At 38.4% G+C, this 22,269-nt stretch overlaps 1 protein-coding gene across 5 annotated transcripts in view; it reads left to right on the forward strand.

Moving 5' to 3' along the window:
- The first annotated feature begins 217 nt into the window (after positions 1-217).
- STAT4 (signal transducer and activator of transcription 4) overlaps positions 218-22,269 on the forward strand; it is an 88,948-nt gene continuing 66,896 nt past the window's right edge. For 4 of the 5 annotated variants that reach the window (XM_081813959.1, XM_081813961.1, XM_081813960.1 and 1 more), the window contains exons 1-2: positions 218-345; positions 1,652-1,796. In XM_081813959.1, coding sequence (XP_081670085.1) covers positions 218-345; positions 1,652-1,796 — 273 coding nt within the window. Of the gene's footprint in view, positions 346-1,651; positions 1,797-22,269 lie in introns of those variants that run through there. The other variant, XM_081813964.1, reaches the window with a different exon arrangement.

Below are 22,269 nucleotides of genomic sequence, written 5' to 3' on the forward strand. Positions count from 1 at the left end.
ATTTATTTGAGACAGAGAGAATGAGAGACAGAGAGCATGAGAGGGAGGAGGGTCAGAGGGAGAAGCAGACTCCCTGCCGAGCAGGGAGCCCGATGCGGGACTCGATCCCGGGACTCCAGGATCATGACCTGAGCCGAAGGCAGTCGCTTAACCAACTGAGCCACCCAGGCGCCCCAACATTATTTTTAAACTCTAATTTTACCTCTTCATTTATAGCATGTCTCAGTGGAATCAAGTCCAACAATTAGAAATCAAATTTTTGGAGCAAGTAGATCAATTCTACGATGACAACTTTCCTATGGAAATTCGACATCTGTTGGCTCAGTGGATTGAAAATCAAGACTGGTAGGATCAAACATTATTGTATTTTCCCTAGAGGTTGATGTACAAATGCGTTATGCTCTATCCCTGTGGATTTATTCTGTGATCTGCTTTTGACTGAGTAGGTGACTTCTTGCAGATAAAGAATTTTCTTCAAGGATTTGGAAAGCTTCTTCGAAGGAAGAGAATCATTGTTCTTTCTGGTTGTAGATGAAAACTTAAGGCTTCTAGTGCCTTGGTTTTTTTGTAAGCCCAAATCCCAGTAATTTCTAAATATTAAAAAGCCAAGAAGTAAACCTGTTGTTTATCTCAATTTTCAGTTTACAGATGCAGTGTAAATAATTATTTTTTCTTATTATGTTTTATAATCATTCTTTAAAGCTCTGTTTATCATGCACAATAATTTTTTTGCTTTGAATAATCCTCTAACTTTTTATTGTGATAAAATATATGTAACATAACATATGCCATTTTAACCATTTGTAGATATATGGTTTAGTGGCATCAAGTATATTTACACTGCTGTGCAATCACCACTGTCCATCTCCAGAATTTTTTCATCTTCCCATAATGAAACTCTGTCCTCATTAACCAGTAGCTCTTCACTCTCTGTACCCCAGACCTGGCAACCACCATTCTATTTTCTGTCTCTCTGAATATGACTCTAGGTACTTCATGTAAATGGAATCACACAGTATTTGTGCTTTTGCGGCTGATGTATTTCCCTTACCATATTTTTTTCAAGGTTCATTCATGTAGCATGTATCAGAATTTCCTTCTCTTTTTAAGGCTGAATGATATTCTATTGTAGATGTGTGCCACATTTTGTTTATTCATCTGCCAGTTAACACTGGAGTTGTGTCTACCTTTTGGTTATTGTGAACAAAGCTAATATGAACATTGATGTACAAATATCCATTCAAGGTCCTGCTTTCAATTCTTTTGAGTATCTACCCAGAAGTGGAATTGCTGTGTGTAATTCTCTGCTTATATTTTGAAAAATCTCCATCCTGTTTTCCACAGCGGCTGTACCATTTTCCATTCCCACCAGCAGTGCACAAGGGTCCCAGTCTCTCCATACCCTCACCAACACTTATTATTTGGGGTTTTCAGTAATAGCCATCCTAATAGGTATGAAGTGGTAGCTCATGTTTTGATTTGCATTTCCCTAATGATTAGCATCTACTCTGATGTGTACAGTTTAATTTGTAAAAGCCTTTAAATGCTTGTCACTGTGGAATAGATTGATCTCTTTTAAAATTAGTATGGTAAAAAAGTAGACACTCTACTAAGTTGTTTCCTGCTATGTAATAACAGTTTTGTTTTTTAGGGAGGCGGCTTCCAACAATGAAACCATGGCAACAATTCTTCTTCAAAACTTGTTAATACAACTGGATGAACAGTTAGGTCGTGTTTCCAAAGAGAAAAACCTGCTCTTGATACATAATCTAAAAAGAATCAGGAAAGTCCTTCAGGTGAGAATGCATTCTACTTTTTCAAAAATGTTTGGATTTATGTGTCTTAAATTCAGCGAAAAAATCAAATCTGTACCCTTAATATTATTTTCAGTTCAGATTTAAGAAGGGAAATTTGAATTCTCTTATCATTTTAAATTTTATGCTCTATTTTATTTTATTAATGTTTGTTTTTCGTGAAATTTTGAATCTGAAGTACACTGTAAGTGGGAGGGTGTGTGTGATTTGCATATGACTATTTACTAGTTATGTTCAAAGTTGACAATGCTAGAACAGGGATTTCAAAGATAATAGGTTCATGGCTATCCCCCAGTCCTCTCTTGCCTTTCTCTCTCATGTAACAATTTAGTTAGTATTGTTTTCCCATTTGTAGATAGAGGCATCATGGTTGTATGTATCCTTCCAGAGTTGGTTCACAACTTACCTCCTCCAAAAGCATTCCTTGGTACTCACTAGCCCCTAGCTCTAGGTCTCTAGCCTCTAGCTCTCCAAAGTTTCGCCCAGGCAAAGCTCTTCTGTCTGTGGTCTGGGTTCTCACAACACCTGCAACAGATCTGTACCATGGCACTTAGTATATTCTTCATCAGTGGGATTTCTGTGTGTTTGTCTTCTCCCCAAAACTGTGGACTTTAGTATTCAGCTTTGAATTCCCAGTGCCTACCATAAGACTGGATATAGTAGATGTGTAATATTCATTGATTACAGGGATGAATGAATGAATGAATGTAGTGAAACAAGTATCTAAAGAATTAAGGGCAGGCTAATACTGAGTTAAACTCAGAGGTGCTAACATACATAACGAACTCTGAACGTGAGCTGCTATAATATTTCCTGAGTGTCTATACAATGTATTAGACAACATGAAAAATGCATGTGCCATTTCTCAGTGAGGCATTCTTAAAATCCCAAAGTTACAATGAATACATTTTTAGAAAATTTTACCTAGACTATAATAGAAATGTGCTGGAAGTAACTAACATTTGTGGGAGGAGCATGTATGTTGTTTTTCCTATTGTATGGATTGCACTGAGCCATCTTTGCCCTTGTAATCCCTTACAGGTTTGCAAAACATGTGGCCCAGGTAGGAAAATAGCTTGTTGCCAACAAAACAGGATTTTTCACAGCATAAAGCAAGCAGTCTCTACAGAGATAAGACATTTAACCTTGGCTTTATTAGCTTAGGGCTCCAATCAATAAACCTAAAACAGGGGTGGGCATATTGCTACTCACAAGTCAAACGTGAGTAAGCCCCTGCCTGTTTTGAGGGCCCTTGACTAAGAATGGTTGTTACAGTTTTAAGTGGTTGAAAAAGAATAAAAATAAAATAAATACGTTTGTGACATGAAAATTCCATGAAATTCAAATTTTTGTATTTTTAGTGAACACAGCCATGCCCATTCATTTACATATTGACTCACTGCAGTGACAGAGATTGGCCCCCAAAACGTAAAATAAAAATTTGTGTATGTGTATTGTGTATGTGTGTGTATCAATCATATTTATCTGGCCTAGAAGCAAAGGTCCTACAGGTCACTTGGCTAAAGGGACACAGATGGATAAAATGAACGATGCACGGTATTTGGAAATTCTGAAATTTGAAATTCTCAAAATGTGACCTTGGGCAATCACTTAATCTTTCTGAATGCTCACATCTTTTCATGTAAATGAGGATAATCCTTATTTACTTTTGGGGATTGTAAAGACTGGAGTTTTTGTTCTGGCAAAAAAAATAGGCTTCTAATAAATGGTTTTTGTTGTTGGTGGGGAAAAGAACAGGATTTTCTTAGGAGAAATCAAGGGTAAATTTACAGCCCATTTGGGGGGAGGTGGAGATAAGATTTTGAGGGAGTTCAAGAACCTGCAGTAACTCTCATTCACATTTCAACTCAAGCAAAAACTCTTCTGTATTTGTCACTGGCGCTCCAACATCTTATCTCTGTAGACCCCTCCCAACAAACTGCCCCAAGCTCCTCGACATCCCTGCCCCAGAAAAATAGATCTTCTTATTCCCAAACATACCAAACTCACTCTTCAAAGACTCTGAGCCTCTTTCCATGGCTAAGAATGCAATGCCATCCCTCTCACTCCAGCCCAGTTCCCAGTCATTCCTGGAGGACCTGTGGATGTCCCAGTGCATCAAGGAAATCTTCACCCTCATCCTTCATGGAGCACAGGTTGCAAGATAACCAGCATCTCCTCTGTGCTGAATGTGTCTAAGCAGGTCACAAGCTCTTTGAAGTAAAAGCCTGACCTCCTTTTTTGACCTCCCTGCTCCCTCCAGTACCCACTGTGGTTCTACAAACTAGGAACTCAAAAAACAGTTTGGTTGGTTAAGATATTTTGAACTGACAAAACACTTGCTCTTTCCTTCATTTTATAAGCTATACTTTTTGAGTATTTGTATTAATTCAGAATACAGTAAAAAATAGTAATAGAGAACATTGTCAACTATGGTTATAGACCTAAACAAACCTGCATTTTATGTTTCTTTTTAATATATCATATTCCCATTATTGTTTATTTTTGTTTTTTTTTTGACAAGTCTTTTTGATAAAACAACACCCCCTGCTTCCCCAAGAATTAAAAGAGAAAAAAAACCTCCTATCAAAAGACTGTTGACATCGTGCTTATCCTGTTTGAACGTTTTCATCCTGAGATTTTAAATGCAATCCATGTTAACTATTATAGCAAAAAAGAGCAAACGATACAGTTCCAGGGGAATTAAACCGGTGTAAGGCAGATTTATTTTAGTTCTTTACAGAGCAGCTGAGTTCTCCAGTTTCAATATTGTAATTTACTCTAAGGTGGGAAGCAGTTGAACACTGATGTCCAGCTCACCTTTGCCCCTTTACGGGGAGGCAGCTTCAGGTCAAGGCCAGGAGTAAGGACTGCCACAGGCTGAATTCTGGCTCTGGGATGCACTTGCTGTATAGCCCAGGGCAAGATGTTTACACCCTCTGGCCTCAGTTTCCTCAGCAGTGGGAGCAGAATCACACTCGTTCGTACCCCAGGGGTGTTAGAAGCATTAAAAAATTCTGAAGAATGTGGCAAGCTTAGGATTTGCTAAAAAGAAATACCTGCCCTAGATATTTCAAGAATGCTTTGCCCTGTTCCTGGGCCTTTTTTTTTTTTTTTTAACCAATAGACTATATTTTAGAGCAGTTTTGGATTTATAGAAAAGTTGAGTGGAAGGTACAGAAAGTTCCCCTCTACTCCCTCTCTACCTGCCCCTCCCCAGTGTCCCCTATTAGAAACATCTTGCATTGCTGTAGTACATCTTTTACAATTGATGAACCTGTTGTGATAACGCTATTATTAACTTATGGTCCAAGATTATATGAGGGTTTACTCTCTGTGCTGTCCAAATCATATATCCACCATTTCAGTTTCACTGCCCTAAAATCTCCTCTGCTCTACTAGTTCATCCTTCCTTTCCTTACCCCAAACTTCTGGCAACCACTGATCTTTTTACTTTTTCTTTGTCCTGCATTTTCCAGACTGTCATATGGAATCATATAGTCTGGAGACTTTTCAGATGGCTTCTTTCACTTAGTAATATGCTTTTAAGCATGTCTTTTTGTAACTTGAGAGCTCATTTCTCATTATTGCTGAACAATATTCCCTTGTATGGATGTACTGCAGTTTGTTGATCAATTTTTGGCAATTATGAATAAAACTGATATTAACATTCATGTGGAAATTTTGGGGTGGGCAGGAGTTTTCAACCCATTTGGGTAAATACCCAGGAGCTTGATTGCTGGATCTTTGTTCTTGGGCTTTCTATCACAAGCCTCTTTTCCTACTTATTCATCTTCCTCACTGTATCTTTGCCTGCTCAGGCTGCTATAACTGAAATATAATTGATTGAGTGGATTTGAAATAACAGACATTTATTTCTCACAGTTCTGGAATCAAGGAAGTTCAAGGTGCTGGCAGATTCGGTGTCTGATTCAGCTTCCTGGTTCAGAGACAGCTGCCTTTTCACTGGACCTCACATGGCCCAGTGGGGAGGGAACTCTCTAGGTTTTCTTTTCTTTTTTTTTTTTTAATTTTAGTTTATTATGTTTGTTAGTCACCATAAAATACATCATTAGTTTTTGATGTAGTGATCCACGATTCATTGTTTTTGCATAACACCCAGTGCTCCATGCAGTTTGTGCCCTTCTTAATACCCATCACCGGGCTAACCCATCCCCCCACCCCACCCCCCTAAAACCTTCAGTTTGTTTCTCAGAGTCCATAGTCTCTCATGGTTCATCTCTCCCTCCGACTTCCCCCCCTTCATTTTTCCCTTCCTTCTCCTAATCTCTAGGTTTTTTTCTTTAAAGATGCTAATCCCATTCATGAGGGCTCTACCCTTATGACTTAATCACCTCCCAGAGGCTCCACCTCTTAATAGCATCACATTAAGGGTTAGGACTTCAACATATGAATTAAGGAGACACAAATATGCAGTCCATAAGAAACTTCCTCTCTATCTTTCTCCCTCAGAATGACATTTAAAAAATTAAAGTGGGGGCACCTTGGTGGCTCAGTCGGTTAAGCGTCCGACTCTTGATTTTGGCTCAGGTCATGGGCTCAAACTCCATGTTGTGGAGCCTGCTTAAGATTTTCTCTCTCGGGCGCCTGGGTGGCTCAGTTGGTTAAGCGACTGCCTTCGGCTCAGGTCATGATCCTGGAGTCTCTGGATCGAGTCCCACATCGGGCTCCCTGCTCGGCAGGGAGTCTGCTTCTCCCTCTGACCCTCTCATGCTCTATCTCATTCTCTGTCTCAAATAAATAAATAAAATCTTTAAAAAAAAAAAAAAAGATTTTCTCTCTCTCTGTCCCTCCCTCCCCATGTGTGTATGTGTGTATTCTCTCTCTCTAAAAAAAAAAATTAAAATGGTGCTTATTCATAATAAAAAATTAAAGTAATACAGAAAAAAATGCAAAAAAAATGTGAGATAATCCAAAATCTACTCCTACATATAACCACATTAATATTTGATGAGTGTCATTCCAGATATCTATACATACATATGTGGATAGAAGGCTGCCTGTTGACACTTTGTACGCAGTGGTTACCAGAATTTTAGAAGTCTCATATGCCCCCTCTCCAACTCCACTCTGCTTTCTTCCCAACCAGAGTAACCACTAATCTAAATTTTGCATTTATCAGTCTCTTCCTTTTTGTTACAGTTTTACCAAATATGTCGGCATCCCTAGAAAACATAGTGTATAGGTTTGCAAGTTACTGAATCTTACATAAATGGGATCAAAGTATATTTATTCCTGACAATTTTCTTTCTTCACTTAATCTTGTTCCTAAGATGGATCCGTGTTGATGTGTGCAGCAGCAGTGTATTCACACTTATATCACGGCTTATCCATCTTACTGTTGATATGCATGTGGGTTACTTCTAGTATTCATTCACTATTTCAGACGATGTTGGGCTAAACGTGTGTGCTCCTTGGTGCATGAAATTCTCTAGGATAGATACCTAGGAGTGGAATTGCTGAATCATGGAGTATGTACATCTTTAATTGCACTAAATAATGCCAAAATTGTTTTCCAAAATGGCAATACCAGTTTACACTGTCCTAATAGAGTAAGAGTCCTGGCTCCATATCCTTATACATACTCGTAGTGGTCATATATCACATATCAATCTGGTGGTGTATCCATCTTACTTCTTCAGTTTAATTTTTTGTTCTTTTTCTAACTTCCTTATTCAAGTGCTTTATTTATTTTGAGCCTTTCTCTTTTTTTCTTATAAATGAATTTAACTCTGTATATTTTTGAGAAGTACTTTATATATTTTAATATGTAGTACTTTCACTGTTCATTTTGAAATAGTCCATAATTTCAGTATTGACTTATAATTTCTAGATAAATTTAAAAACTGTCCCACTAAAAATACATAGAAATGCTAGATAAAATAGAGCAGATTTTTAATTGCATAGGTAAGCTCATCACATTAGAAGAAATTATAGAACCAAAAATGATTTTTTAACTGTAAGTAGGAGCTGCACTGGGGACTGTCATATATTCTTGGATTCTAGAAATACAGATCTCAAGCATAAAGGACATCAGAAAGAAAGAAAAGATCCCAAAAGTAGCAAGAGAGAACAAATATATTACCTACACAGAAATGAGAGACAAACTGAAAGCTAAATTTAAAACAGAAACAAGAAAGAGAAGAGTAGAATAATTTCTTCACATAGCTGGAATACAATATCCATCAACTTAAAATTCTTTTTTTTTTTTAAAGATTTTATTTATTTGTTTGACAGAGAGAGTGAGAGAGCACAAGCAGGGGGAACAGTAGAGGGAGAGGGAGAAGCAGCCCCCCGCCAAGCAAGGAGCCCGATGCGGGGCTCAATCCCAGGACCCTGAGATCATGACCTGAGCTGAAGGCAGACGCTTAACCCTCTGAGCCACCCAGGTGCCTCCATCAACTTAAAATTCTATACCCAGCTAAATTATTGTGCAAAATTGAATATTCACCACACAGATACTACTGAAGGAAATTGAACACAGATGTTAAGCATGCATGGTAAAATTTCAAAAGTACCACTACAAGTGAAAATAGAGTGCAGAAGAAATTAAAAGAATTAAAAAAAAAAAGATTTAGAATCTGTAAAAAAAAAAATTGAAATCCAAATAATGTCTATTAAATGGACAAAACTCAGCAGTTATTAGACAAATTGTGGATTGCATCTAAAATACGAAATAACAAAAGATGATGAGATCAAAGAGGTGTGTGAAAGCTGTCTTGTAGAGAAGCTTATTCTGAGAGTAATGGGAAGCCATTGACAGGTTTGAGCAGGGGTGTAACATGAACTGCTCTGTGTTTTAAAAAGCTCACTCTGGCTGTTAAACAGACTGTTGTGAGTCAAGAGGAAATTGGAGAGACCTATTAGAAAATTCTGTTGATTTTTTTTTTTAAATTAACATATTGAAAGGGTGCCTGGGTGGCTCAGTTGGTTAAGTGTCTGCCTTTGGCTCAGGTCATGATCCCAGGGTCTTGGGATGGAGTCCTGTGTTGGGCTCCTTGCTCAGCAGGGAGCCCGCTTCTCCCTCTCCCTCTGTGTCCCCGCCCCTGTTCCTGCTGTCTCTGTCTCTCAAATAAATGAAATCTTAAAAAAAAAAAGAAATTAACATATTGAAGTCTTTTCCTGTTTTTATGGATTTATCACTGCTTCCAAACTTCAACTTCAGAAGCTTTGGCTTTCTATACCTGTTACTATGCTGTGGGGAGCGTAAATACAAGACAATGTTGGTGAATTAAACTTTAAAAAAATGATTTAAAATATCCTTCTTTGATCCACTTACTGTTTTTCATCTTGAAATTTATGGCGTGGTTTTCTTTTTGTTACCATTTGCCAACCAGTAAATGAATTCATCTCTTCATTTTCATACTTTCTGTGTCACCTCATGCTGGGCTTGTCTTTTATAAATATTATATAGCAATCTTATTGTTTGGTCAGCAAATATTGAATGAGTCCTTACTGTGTTACCAGTCACATTTTAAGCACTAGAGATGCTATTGGAGGAAGTCATGAAGCTCACAGTCTAAACAATTCACACCTCGTATGTTTTGTTTTTTTAAAGATTTTATTTATTTATTTGACACAGAGAAAGAGACAGCGAGAGAGGGAACACAAGCAGGGGGAGTGGGAGAGAGAGAAGCACACTCCCCGCTGAGCAGACAGCCCGATATGGGGCTCGATTCCAGGACCCTGGGATCATGACCTGAGCCGAAGGCGGCCGCTTAACTGGCTGAGCCACCCAGGCACCCCGATGTTTTGGTTTTTAACTTAGAGGAACTCCTATGGCCATTCCTCAAAACTTAGTGTTCAGGAAGTAAGGGGAAGCAGGCATCCGCAAGCTTATCTGATGATAGAAAAAAATTCTCCATCAATTAGAAAGCTGTGTTCATGGTTTTGGTGTTAACTCTGTGGTTAGCAATCCCACCACCCACCAGGTATTTTTCACCGACCGGGGTAACGATTCTGTTAATGAGAGTTTTAGACCCCACAGGGGAGGAGACACAAGTGTAACCCACATCTCACAAATTCTGCTCTCTGCATCACCGTGGCCTCTTCCTCAGAGGGTTTCTCATTTGGGTTTGCCTGAACAAAAATATGGGCTGGAGCTGAAAACTCCTCTAAAGTTGAGCAGATGGTGGATTCCTTTTCATCCAGGCTGCAAAAATCCTATTGTTGGTCCCGAGTATCAGGTGAAGTGAGATTTTTAACTTGACAGGGTGGAGGATTAGAAATATTTTTGCAATAGGAAGGGAGAAAAAAAAAAGCTGCTTTAACTGCTGATCTACTCTGAATTTGCCAGATCTTACCCTTTAACTCCTGCTACTTTCTCAGTTCACTCCTCTTCCTTCCCCTCTGTATACCACACGTAAAGAGAAGTGAAGGGGTGACCTCAACTTATGACCTGAAAACAACCCGATATCGCCACTCTATGTTAACTCTGAAAGAGCTGAGTGGAGGGTTCAATCATTCACCTCACCTGCTGCTCATGAGCTGGAGCCAGTTTGTCTCACTCCACGATTATTTCCCCAAGTCCCCTGCACGCACACCCCGAATCTGTTTTCATCTGAGATAATTACCGGGTGCTTATTTCTCAGAGGCTTAAAGACCTGCATATTGTGCTGTTGAAGATGGAATGTGAATTACTTGTCGAGATTTTGTTTGCTGCATAATTGGGATAGTCAACAGAAGGCAGATGGTGGGCATTGCATTCCTTGTCCTGTGCACATCACGCTGGAATGGAATCCAGCATGATCAACTCAAGATCCTACCCACCTGAAATTTCATTCATGAATCATTTTGTGTATATTCCTCCAAGCCTTTCTCTTATCGTATCCAAGGCTGCCTGGATTGTCCTCCCTCCTTATTGTCTTCTCTACCAGTTTATTACTGAGTCCACAGTGATTTGTCCTTTCTCTGAATTCTGATTCTCTTTGACATGTATGCCAGAGCTTCTTTATGGTATAATGACTTTGTGTATAGTGCACATATGTTTTTTTATTCCAAATGACAGTTTGGATTTTTGAGAGTAGGCTCATATAGTTTGCTTTGGGGTATACTGTATCTACTCCATAGATATTTATTGACTGAATATCGGCTCCATCATATGAATTTTAACATCAGGCTCTATTGATTGCTGAACATACAAGGTGACGAGGACATAGATAAAACCCTGATGTTCAAAAAGCTTGCAATTTAGGATGGAGATAAAAGTGCAAATAAATATTTATGATGCAGTGGGGTAAGGACCATGGGAGAATTATCTACAATCATAATTGGCAGAGTTGGGAACATCTGAGCTGATTCTAGAAGGATGATTCAGGACTGTGAAGAGAAGAGAAGGGAAGAAAGGGAATCATATACAGAGAAGAAAAAAAGCAAGAGTAGGAACATAATGAGAGAATGCCTATCCTCAAACAAGCTAAGCACTCAAAGCATTAAAAGGAGGTTATAAGAGGATCTTGAGTGCCATGCTGAGCTGTTGGGACTTCAGCAATGGGGAGCGATCAAAGGTTTTTAAGCCAAAGTGTGGCGTAAATACATGTTTTTACTGAAAACATATCCAGAGCTAGTTTTCTCTCTAGGACGACCTGCCCCTTATCTACTATAGGCAAAGAAATATTAGAAAAGTCTCCTAAGGTTGAAAGTATTTTCTTTTCTCATTCCTACCCCTGTATTTCCTTTCTTCAAATTATTTGAATTTAGAGGACGGAGCCAGAGACTGAATACATTTCATTTTTCTTAACACAAAAACTAGCTGTCGTGTGCTAAAGGAAAACAAAAACTAAACTATTCAGGTGATGAGAAGTCAAGTCCAACCCTTGGTTTGGGAAACAGGAAGCCCACAAAATCTGTCCAGGAGCTGACATGGGAGCTCCACACACACTGATGTGGCCTGTGAATCCACTGGCCTGATGGACGGTAGCAGAAGTTTAGAGAGGAGCTGCCAATCCCAGAGCGAGCAGCTGCAACCAGGAAGAAAAATGGATTCCTATAGCCCATAGTGTGATGACTAACCATGCCATTAGGAAAGTGGGTCGAGACACAGATGTTAGCTGAGAAAGAGGATATGAGGATGTTTAGAGTCACATGTTGACTTTTATTATCCCGTGGTTTCATTTGCTAGGAGTGTTGTGGTGGGTGTGAAGAAAAAATTGGGCAGATACTCATTTTAAAAGTAGGAGAATTTTGTCATTCTGCCAACAGTTTATTTTTTTTGAAGTTTTCTATTTTAGTTAGTTGTCCCTATTACATGAAGATGAAGACCCATAGGGAAGCTGTCTATACTGGTCTAAATCCATTATGATCTGGAGGCTTTCCAAAAAGATACTTAACCAAAACCAAGATAGTTTATAAAACTTGTTACCTCAAACATTTGCTTTTTGAAACACTTTTTTGTACATTGTGCAGAAGATGGTTTAATAAACAAAAGCATACAAATTGGAGCAAAAACAAATCCCCTTGTCAACAAGTTAGAAACCAATTGTCAGTTTGAAGCCAATTTATGTTTATATGTAAAATTGTGGTTTGACTGAGTAATGATTGAGTAGATATCTGAACTTAGTAGATAACTCATTTTAGTTCATAGACATTGAGTGATTCCCTTTAACTGATCCAAACCACTTTAAAGGCATCCATTTTAACTTATCAATGAGATGTTCACTATTGGAAAAGAAGTTGGTTTTCACACTAAGCCACCACACACCCTCCAGGCTTGCATTACTGCCTTTTCCAGAGATGACCGAAAGACAAAAGATTTGCCCAATTGATACCTATCTCTCCCTCTACTTTTTCCCAAAAATGAGGATCCATATCCAAGTACTTGGCACATGGTTGATCTTCAGCACTCTATTACCATAATCCTCTGATTGGCTACTTTCATCGAGAACATAGATCTTACTCTCCCAGCTGCTGAGTGGGCTCCTAAGTGTGCATTGAGGTGCTAATGTGGTACGGATAGCCAAGAAGTATGTTGGTGGCTAAAAAATGAGAAGACCCTTTGTCTGTTTTCAAGAAGGTTCCTATTTTCTATCATCCAATCTGTGATCTCTGCCTCAGTGGAAAGATATGGGAGTGAGAAACAGAAATGGCTAGCAGCCTTTCATACTTAACAGGTTTTCATAACTTACCTCACATCTGTCAGAATTTACTTTGGAAAATAATTAATATCTCATTGATTCTCTGTAGCTCAACACACCATCAGCTCATCATATCTTCTCCTTTAGATTCTTGTATTTCTTTCCCTGAACAATAAAAAGTCTTCCCAGAGAAAGAGGTAGAGATAGAGGCAGAGACAGAGAGGGAGATAGAGACATGATGGGAACGATGTGGAGGATAGAGTGGCAGAGGTGGAAACAGGGGCATGGAGACATTTGGACATTACTGCAATAGTTAAAAGGAAAGGAAACAGGATGCTGGGCAGTGACAGTGGGGACAGAAAAAAATGGGCTGGAGTTGTAAGTAATTTGGTCAAAGAATTGGCATGTAATGAGTGAGATATGAAACAGATATGAAATGAGTGAGAAATAAGAGATGACCGAGGCTTTTAGTTTGGGTTATTATGTGGATATTGATGCGTAATGAAGATTGGGTTTGGGGAAGGAAGTGGGAAAGCTAGATGAGTTTGGTCAATTCTAAGTGGAGTGCAGTAGGAAGTTATTGGGAAGTGACTAGAAGTAATGTGTCTACGTACTTAACTGTCTCTTCCACAAGACTGAGAGCTCCTTGAGCACATTCATTTTTGCATCGCTAGTGCTTAACACAGAGCCCAGCACATAGTAGGGCTCAGTGTCTTGTTTAATAAATGAAGGGTTGAGCTGACATTGAAAAATGATTATTGCCTTATTGCAATGAGTATCCCTAACACAATGGAGCAAACGTCATGTCATTATTGAAAATGTAATTTAGAGCCCATAAGTGAAATTTAGATGATAAGATTTTCTTGTTGAAATCAACACTTTCTAAAATTACTTTATCTTAATTTTTCAGATACTTTTAGGCTATATGGTTCATCTGTGAGTTTTTTCAAATTGCTGCAAATCTCCAAAAAGTTTTCCAATATATTTATTGAAAAAAAAAACTTCATGTAAGTGGGCCTATGCAGCTCAAACTCATGTTGTTCAAGGGTCAACAATACATTTATTCAGGTCTTCCGTGTTCTTCAATGCTCCTTTTAAACTTCCCATAAAATTACAGCATATCTTTCCTTAAATTTATCCCTGGAGATATATGCACCTCTATGTTTATTGCAGCATTATTTACAATAGCCTAACGATGGAAGCAGCCCTAGTGTCCATTGATAGATGAATGAATAAAGAAGATGTGGCACATATATATATATATATATACACATACATATATAGTATATTAACATATATACTATATACATACAAAAGAATATTATTCAGCCATAAAAAAGAATGAAATTTTGCCATTTACAACACCATAGATGAAGCTAGAGAGTATAACGCTAAGCAAAATAAGCCAGTCAGAGAAAGACAAATACCCCATATAATTTTCACTCGTATGTGGAATTTAAGAAACAAAACACAGGGGGAAAAAAAGGGAAAGACAAACCAAAAAAACACACTCTTAACTATAGAGAACAAACAGATGGTTACCAGAGAGGAGGTGAGGGGGGATAGGTGAAATAGGGGATTAGGAGTGCACTTGTGATGAGCACTGGGTAATGTATGGAACTGTTGAATCACTATATTGTACACCTGAAACTAATATAGCACTGTACGTTAACTATACTGGAATTTAAAAAAAAATTAGTAATGGGGGTCAAAAGGTAGAAACTTCCTATAAAATAAATGAATAAATGTGAATTTTTATAAAATAAGCCATGGTAATGTAAAAAAATCTAGGGATTTTATTGATATTTTGAGGGATATTTTTTCTATTACATTTTCGATATGATTATTGCTAGTCAATAGGAATACTACTGATGTTTGAATACAAATCTTCCTGAACTCTCTTATTAATTCCAGCTTTATGCAGACTCTCTTTTATTTTCTCCAGACTATCATATCTGCAATAAGGAGAGATTTATTCTCTTCCAAGTTTCATGTTTATTTCTTTTTCTTCTCTTATTGATTAAGAATTCCATTACAATATTGAAGTGAAGCAGTCGTAACAGTTGAAATGTTTTATTAAGGTAATGCTTGCTGTAGGTTTGTGATGTTAAGGAAATTCCCTTATAATCCTGGTTTACAGAGATTTTTAGAAATTTTGATGAATATCACATTTTATCCAATGATTTTTCTGCATCTATTAAGATAATTATATACTTATCTCTTTTAATCTACACTTAGTGTGTGTGACATAGGTTTTCTTATATTGAACCATTGTTATGTTCCTGAGATAAACTCTTTGGTTTTTATATACTGCCAAATGACTTGCTAATATTTTATATAGGATTCACATCTAATTGCAGATATATCCTTTTTTTTTTTAGTCCTTGTCTGGTTTTGCTTTCAAGGTTATACTAACCTTATAAAATGAGTTGGAAGTATTACCTCTTCTTTTGTTCTCCAAAGCCGTGTTACCAGATGGGATACAAAACACAACCTAGTTTTTTCTTTATATATTATAAAGAAATATAGATATATTTTAAATTATGTATATTTAAGGTGTACAGCATGATGATTTGATATACCTGCACATAATGAAATGAGATGAAATGAAATGACGTACTACAGCCAAGCTAATTAATATATCATTCCCTTACATAGTTACCACTTTTGCGTGTGTGTTAAGAATACCTGAAATCTGCTCTCTTAGCATATTTCCAATATTCGGTACAGTATTATTAACTATAGTCCTCATGCTGCCCATTAGATGTCTAGGCTTATTCATCCTCCATAACTGCAACTTTGCACCCTTTGACCCGCAATCTCGCGTTCCCCTTTAGCCCTGCCCCATTCTCTGGTAACTACATGAAACATCCATTTATTCAGGTCTGTAATTTCTCTCAGCAATGTTTTACAATGTTTTATGTAGATCTTTCATGTCTTATGGACATACCATAATTTAATCAGTCCTCTAGACCTGGGTCTTTAGTTTCCAATTCTTACTCCACTTCACCTTTATAAGCGCAACGAAATCTAAAACCCTACATCTAACTTTTATTTGTCATGTTTAAGTGCTATAATTGGAATCTAACACCCCTCATTCTCCCCTCCTACATTCTCATCTACAAACGAGAAATCAAAGAGCAGAGAAGGGCCCCCAGAGTGTCCCATCTTTTGGGTTTTAAAACCACAGCTGAACCACCTCAATCTGTTTCCTGTTATTTAAAATCTCTAGGGAAGGGTATTACATGCACAGACTTCAGAGCCTTTCCAAAGCCTTAACGACCTGGTCATCAGGAAAGGACTCCTTTTGTCACTCTGCTCTTAATTGCACCCATCTTCCCATCGTTCACTTATCAGTCAATGGAAGAACTCCTCAATGAATGGAAGAATAGTTGGTTCTCATTTTTAAAAACTAGTTCTTCATGCATTAGAAGACAGAAACTGTATTTGGGGACTATTAATGTCTTAGGTCTGTAGCTGTTTATAACTCTTTTTAGCTCTACGTACAGGTCCTAATCTCCAACCTTTTCAGTCAATTAACGAGCATGTGCTGGTTGGTAAACTGCTCTTTATAAGGCCTTGTAATAAGCATTGGTTTCAGGTCTCCTCTCAGAGAGAGCCAACTTTTATAAGCTATTGAGCCTCAGACGACATGAATCCAGAGCCATATAGATAGTTTATCTCTGAGTTCCTTAGGTTATATCTTTTTGCTAATGTAGGTTAATAGCATACCAACAAATTTTTTGAAAGATTTATTTATTTATTGGAGAGAGAGAAAGTGCAAGTAGGGAGAGGGGCAGAGGGAGAAGAGAATCTCAGGCAGATGCCCCCCTGAGGGTGGAGACTGACTCTGGGGCTGGATCTCGTGACCCTGAGATCAAACCCATGAGATCATGACCTGAGCCAAAACCAAGAGTTAGACGCTCAACCGACTGAGCCACCCATGTGCCCCATACCAACCAATTTTTAAAGAACTTTATTTCTTATTACAAAGGTGATCCAATAAAGTTTAGAAAATAAAAGATAAGTAAAAAGGAAAAAAATTCATCTGTAATGCCATCTTTAACTGCTAACCACTGTTAACATTATAGTATATTTCCTGCTGATATTTCTACTTACATATATATTTTAACTTATTTTAAAAATTAATATTGTTTTATTCACCTCCTTCTGAAGCTTAATGCATTCACTTAAATGATTCAAACCACCATGGAATGGCATTCTATGCCATTAAATATTCTTTTACAGTGTCATTTGTATTCACCTATTAGTTGGACATTTATTACTTTTTTTCCAGTTTTTCACCAATATAAACAAGTGAAGCACACATACTTATTGTCAAAAGCCCATTCATATTTATGATTATTCTGTTAAGACAGTGAGTCTTTTTTTTTTTAGGACAGTGGGTCTCAACTCCATGCATCAAAATCACCTGTAGAGTTGTTTTTATTTTTTTAAAAGATTTTATTTATTTATTTGAGAGAGAGAGAGAGAGAAAGCACAAACAGGGGGAGGGGCAGAGGAAGAAGCAGACTCCCCGCTGAATGCGGAGCCCAACACGGGACTCCAGCTGGGGCTGGATCCCAGGACTCTGAGATCATGACCTGAGCTAAAGTCAGACGCTTAACTTACTCAGCCACCCAGGCGCCCCTGTAGAGTTGTTTTTAATACCGATATCCACTGTTGACATGAGTGTAAACTGATACATTAATGAGGATAACAATAGTTACTGTATTAAAGAACAGACAATAGGATGTTATTTATCATGCACATGACAGTCTAATGTTTGGTTATTGTGTGGATAAGAATACCTTATTCTTTTCCTTTTCATTGTGATTCAAGGATCCAAGTTCCTTCCATTGTGTCTTGGCTGCTCCAAATGGGACTGGATGTCTCTATAGATAGACAGGAGATAAAGAGAAAGAGTGTGAAGTCAGCCATATCTGGGATTTCTTGGCCTAGAAATGACACGCCCTCTGCTTTCCATTAGGAAGAGCTAGATGTGTGCCTCCTGCATCATGCAAGGAATGCTAAGAAATGAAATTTCTGAACGGGCTGCCATTTCCCACTTCCAAGGGCCTACTGCATCCTGTCAGAGAGGAAGAAGGAGGTTTAGTGGACAGTTAGGTTTGTCTGCTACATTTGGTAAAACCATTTTGGAAAACAATTTGTCAGTCTCAAAGTTTGATGGGACTCAACAGTTCCATTTCTGAATGTTTATCTTACCGAAATTCTCACACAGGCAAAGAGAAGGATATCCATAGATATCCAAGAATGTTTATGTTTTTGTTATTTATAACAACAAAAATGTGAAAATGATCTCAAATGTCCATCTTGAAATGTCCACAACGGTTAAATGCATTGAATTATTTTCAGTGCATGCAATAACTATTAAAATATTAGATCTGTTAGATCTGTATATTCTGAAATGGAAGGATGACAATAATATACGTTTTTGAGCAGAAAACCAAAAAAATATGTCCAGTGTGATTGCCCACAGGGAGTGAGGGGAGAAAGTGGAGGATGGGAGCTCTCACCAATTTTTTTAAACTTTTTTTATTACTTGAGGTTAAAAAAATAAACCCAAATTACATCAGCATTTTATTTTTATTTTTATTTTTTTTTAAAGATTTTATTTATTTATTTGACAGAGAGAGACACAGCGAGAGAGGGAACATAAGCAGGGGGAGTGGGGGAGGGAGAAGCAGGCTTCCCGCCGAGCAGGGAGCCTGACGTGGGACTCGATCCCAGGATCCTGGGATCATGACCTGAGCCGAAGGCAGATGCTTAACGACTGAGCCACCCAGGCGCCCTACATCAGCATTTTAAAACCCAGATTCCCAGACCTCACCCAAATCTACAGAATCAGAATCTCCAAGGAATAGGACCCAGAAATTTGTAGTTCATAAAAGCCTCACAAGCAATTCTGATAAATTGCCAAGGTTGAGACTACAGCCTTAGGATAAATTTCTAAAAGTGGAATTACTATGTCTAAGGATATGAAAAATGTTAAGGCTTTGATAAGAATTGCCAAATTGTCCTTTAGTAATGTACCAATTCACATTCCCACCAGCAGTGTGTAAAAGCTCATTCCATCATCAACACTGAGTGGTACAAAGTGTTTTAATCTTTCCCAGTTTAGTTTGATAAATGAAAAATGGTATATCTGATTTATTTAGACATAAGCACTAGTTTGTTGCATTTGGTTCTCTTTGGGGAACATTCTGTCCTATCTGTCTTCCTCTTGAATTATGTAGACTCATCCCCCTAAGTTAATGTTTCATTATAAAAATCACTTAGGGAACTTTTAAAAATGTAGATTTTGAGCTCCCCACTTTCAGTTCTGATTGAGCAGGTCAAGGATAGGGTTTGGGAATATGGACAGGAGAGATTGGATCGGAGAGTTTACAAAGGAGAGATGTATCCCAAGCAGGAGCATCAGAAGAAAAGGGAGCAATGGTGGACTTAGAATATGGGTATTTCATATCCCTAGAATAGACCCTTTGCTCGTAACTTGCCCTGCCCTCTGCCCGTAACTTGCCCTGCCCTCTGCCCAGGACTAGGCTCCATTGACTTCCCAACATTCACCAAGCTCCAGCCCTAGTCGTCTCTATGTGTCATTAAAATTCACATCGATTTCTCTCTCTCTACACCCCCACAGCCCTTGGTGTCCGAACAGCTCATCCTGCCACTTAATCACACACTGCAATTACTTTAGATAGATGAGAATCGACTTACAGTAATAAAGATATAGTCTAATGAAAGCTAGAGAAATATTATTTCAGGACAAAAAGAAATGCCCCAGGAAAGCCTGGAAAATAATCCTGCAATAAATTACTTTTGTGTTGACACTAAATTAGAAGCAATGGCAACTCTATAGAAGGTGAAATTTGAAGTTGCACAGCCTTAAAGAATTAGAAACGATGGGCGCCTGGGTGGCTCAGATGGTTAAGCGTCTGCCTTCGGCTCAGGTCATGATCCCAGGGTCCTGGGATCGAGTTCCGCATCGGGCTCCCTGCTCCTTGGGAGCCTGTTTCTCCCTCTGCTTCTCTCTCTCTCTCTCTCTCTCTCTGTCTCTCATGAATAAATAAATAAAATCTTAAAAAAAAAAAAAGAATTAGAAACGAGTGCTTCTCTGTCAAACAAAGCAGAGGTCACTTTTTATCTTCCAAACTGGCAGAGATTAAAAACCCTTGATACCACTCAGGGATGATTGTGGTTTGAGCAACCCAGATGATTCTTATGATCAGACCAGTTTGGGAAAGAGTGCCCCTCTGCTGGTGTTCTCAACATTGTCTGCTTATTAGAATCATGAGACACACATTGAAAAATCAGCCATGCTCAGCCCCACCCCAGAGATTCTGTTTTAATTGAGATTTTTTTTTTTTAAGTTCCTCTGGTGATTATAATGTGTAGCTAAGACTGAGTCTCATTGTCCGAAGTAATACAAAAAAAAAAAAAAATCTTATGTAGATCTCACATAGAGCTAATTATTCTTTGCCACTTTAAGAGGAGGGGATATAGCAGTTGCTTTTCTAGAGGAAATAATGGATTCCCAAAGATTTATTTACTATCTCCCTCAAATCTCTTGTCACTTGTGAAAAGTTTGTCTGAGTACATTTATTTTCATTTATTCAGTCATTCAGTCAGTCAACAAGTATGCACTGAGGGGGTTCTCTGCCTGGAACACTGCTGATGTTGGGGATGCTGCCCTCATGATGTGTGTGATCTACCCAAGTGGAAATTCAATAATAGCAAGTAATTACACTGGAACCGAGTTTGTGAGTCAGCTCCTGTGGTGTCCTGCTTTCACAATGAAAGTTAACCATCATGGACCATTTCTAAAACATGCCACCTTTGTCTAAATTGAATTCAATGTGCTTTAAAAAAAACTTTCCTATGAGGTCATTCCTTCTAATTTAATGTAAATCTGCAGTCATTTTATTAGAAGATAATTTTCCAGGCTACTCAGGGGTATTTCTTTTGAACCTGAAGTAATATTTCTGAAATTTTATTGGGCTATTTTTTATTATGACTGAGCTGATTCTTCTTTATGTAAACTTCAGATTGCAAAGTAATTGTACAGCAACAAGACATGAGGGGCATGTGAGTCCAGTTTGGAATGTAATGGGTGCTATGATCCTGTAGAGAAGGGTGGTACCAGGTCATAGGTCGAAAAGCATTGCATCATCAGACTGTTTCCTTCTTGTCAGCACCAGTGGACAAAGGGCACCTGTGATTTTCACTTCACCTTGGGAATGACAACAGTGAAAGGAAACCATAAAGATTTCCATTCTGCCAGTTATGGCCCTTACCACAAAGGGTTTCATGTTAGGAGCAGAGTACATTCCAAGCAAATGAAGTTTTTCTGATGATCCAAGAACATTCAAAGTTTTTTTTCCGTGACCATACTGTTCATTTGAACCACAGGTTTCATGAACACAGGTTCATTAGTCCCATTTGACTAATCCCTTACTCCAATAAGTATTAAGCAGCACAATAGAATGGACGCAATCTTATCTGACCTTTTCACATAGCCCTGCTTGACTCGGCAACAAAGGACCTAGTATGTAAAATCAGAGGACATTTTTAGATCCACCCCCGCCCCGCCCCCCCAGGCCAAGAACTGGTATATATTGATTACTATATTTCTGATGTAACATATATAAGAAGATACCTAATTTATCAAGGGCTTCTTCATTATCTGTGGATTGGTAGGAAGTTATTTCTGAGGACTGAGGTCAGGTACTAACCCAGACTCCAAAATACTAAATGCAGGCTAAGATTCTTATTGGAAACATGGAGCTGGAAGCTATTGAAACTGCTCCACTGGGAGCAGCAGTCTGTGCACAGATGAGTAAGCACCAAATGAGACACAAAAGAAATGGCCCATAGGTTTTGGGGAGTCCAGTAAAGTGGCATCAAGCACAAAATCAAAGCAGATGTTTGCAAAACAGTAGAACTTTCAAGGTGTTGAAGCAGGATGGACAGGTTACAGTGGAGGGACCAAGCAGAGGGACTTGTGGGGGACCCCTCTTAGAAAGCTGTGTGTCCTGGTGCTAGACTGCCTAGGTTGCTTTACTGGGAGTCACATTAAGTCATTATATGGACTAATAGCTGTCTTGGTTTTTTTTAATTTCCTATCTGCCTGTGAGCCCAAGCCTTTCCTCAGCTGAGATACATCCAGTTTCTTGACCCCTTGGGTCAGGATTGTTTATAAACCTGACTGCCATCGTGAGGCACAACATGGCCACCAGCTAGAAGGGCACTATTTGGAAGAAGGGAGAGCCCAGAGGCCACTGGAGTGCATCACTGAGGTCAGAACTTGTAAGCCCATCCAACTTCAGGCCTGTGTATGCATC

The sequence above is a fragment of the Leptonychotes weddellii genome, chromosome 3, assembly GCF_054177405.1.
Source record: "Leptonychotes weddellii isolate Sample4059 chromosome 3, ASM5417740v2, whole genome shotgun sequence".
Classification (NCBI taxonomy): Eukaryota; Metazoa; Chordata; class Mammalia; order Carnivora; family Phocidae; genus Leptonychotes; species Leptonychotes weddellii.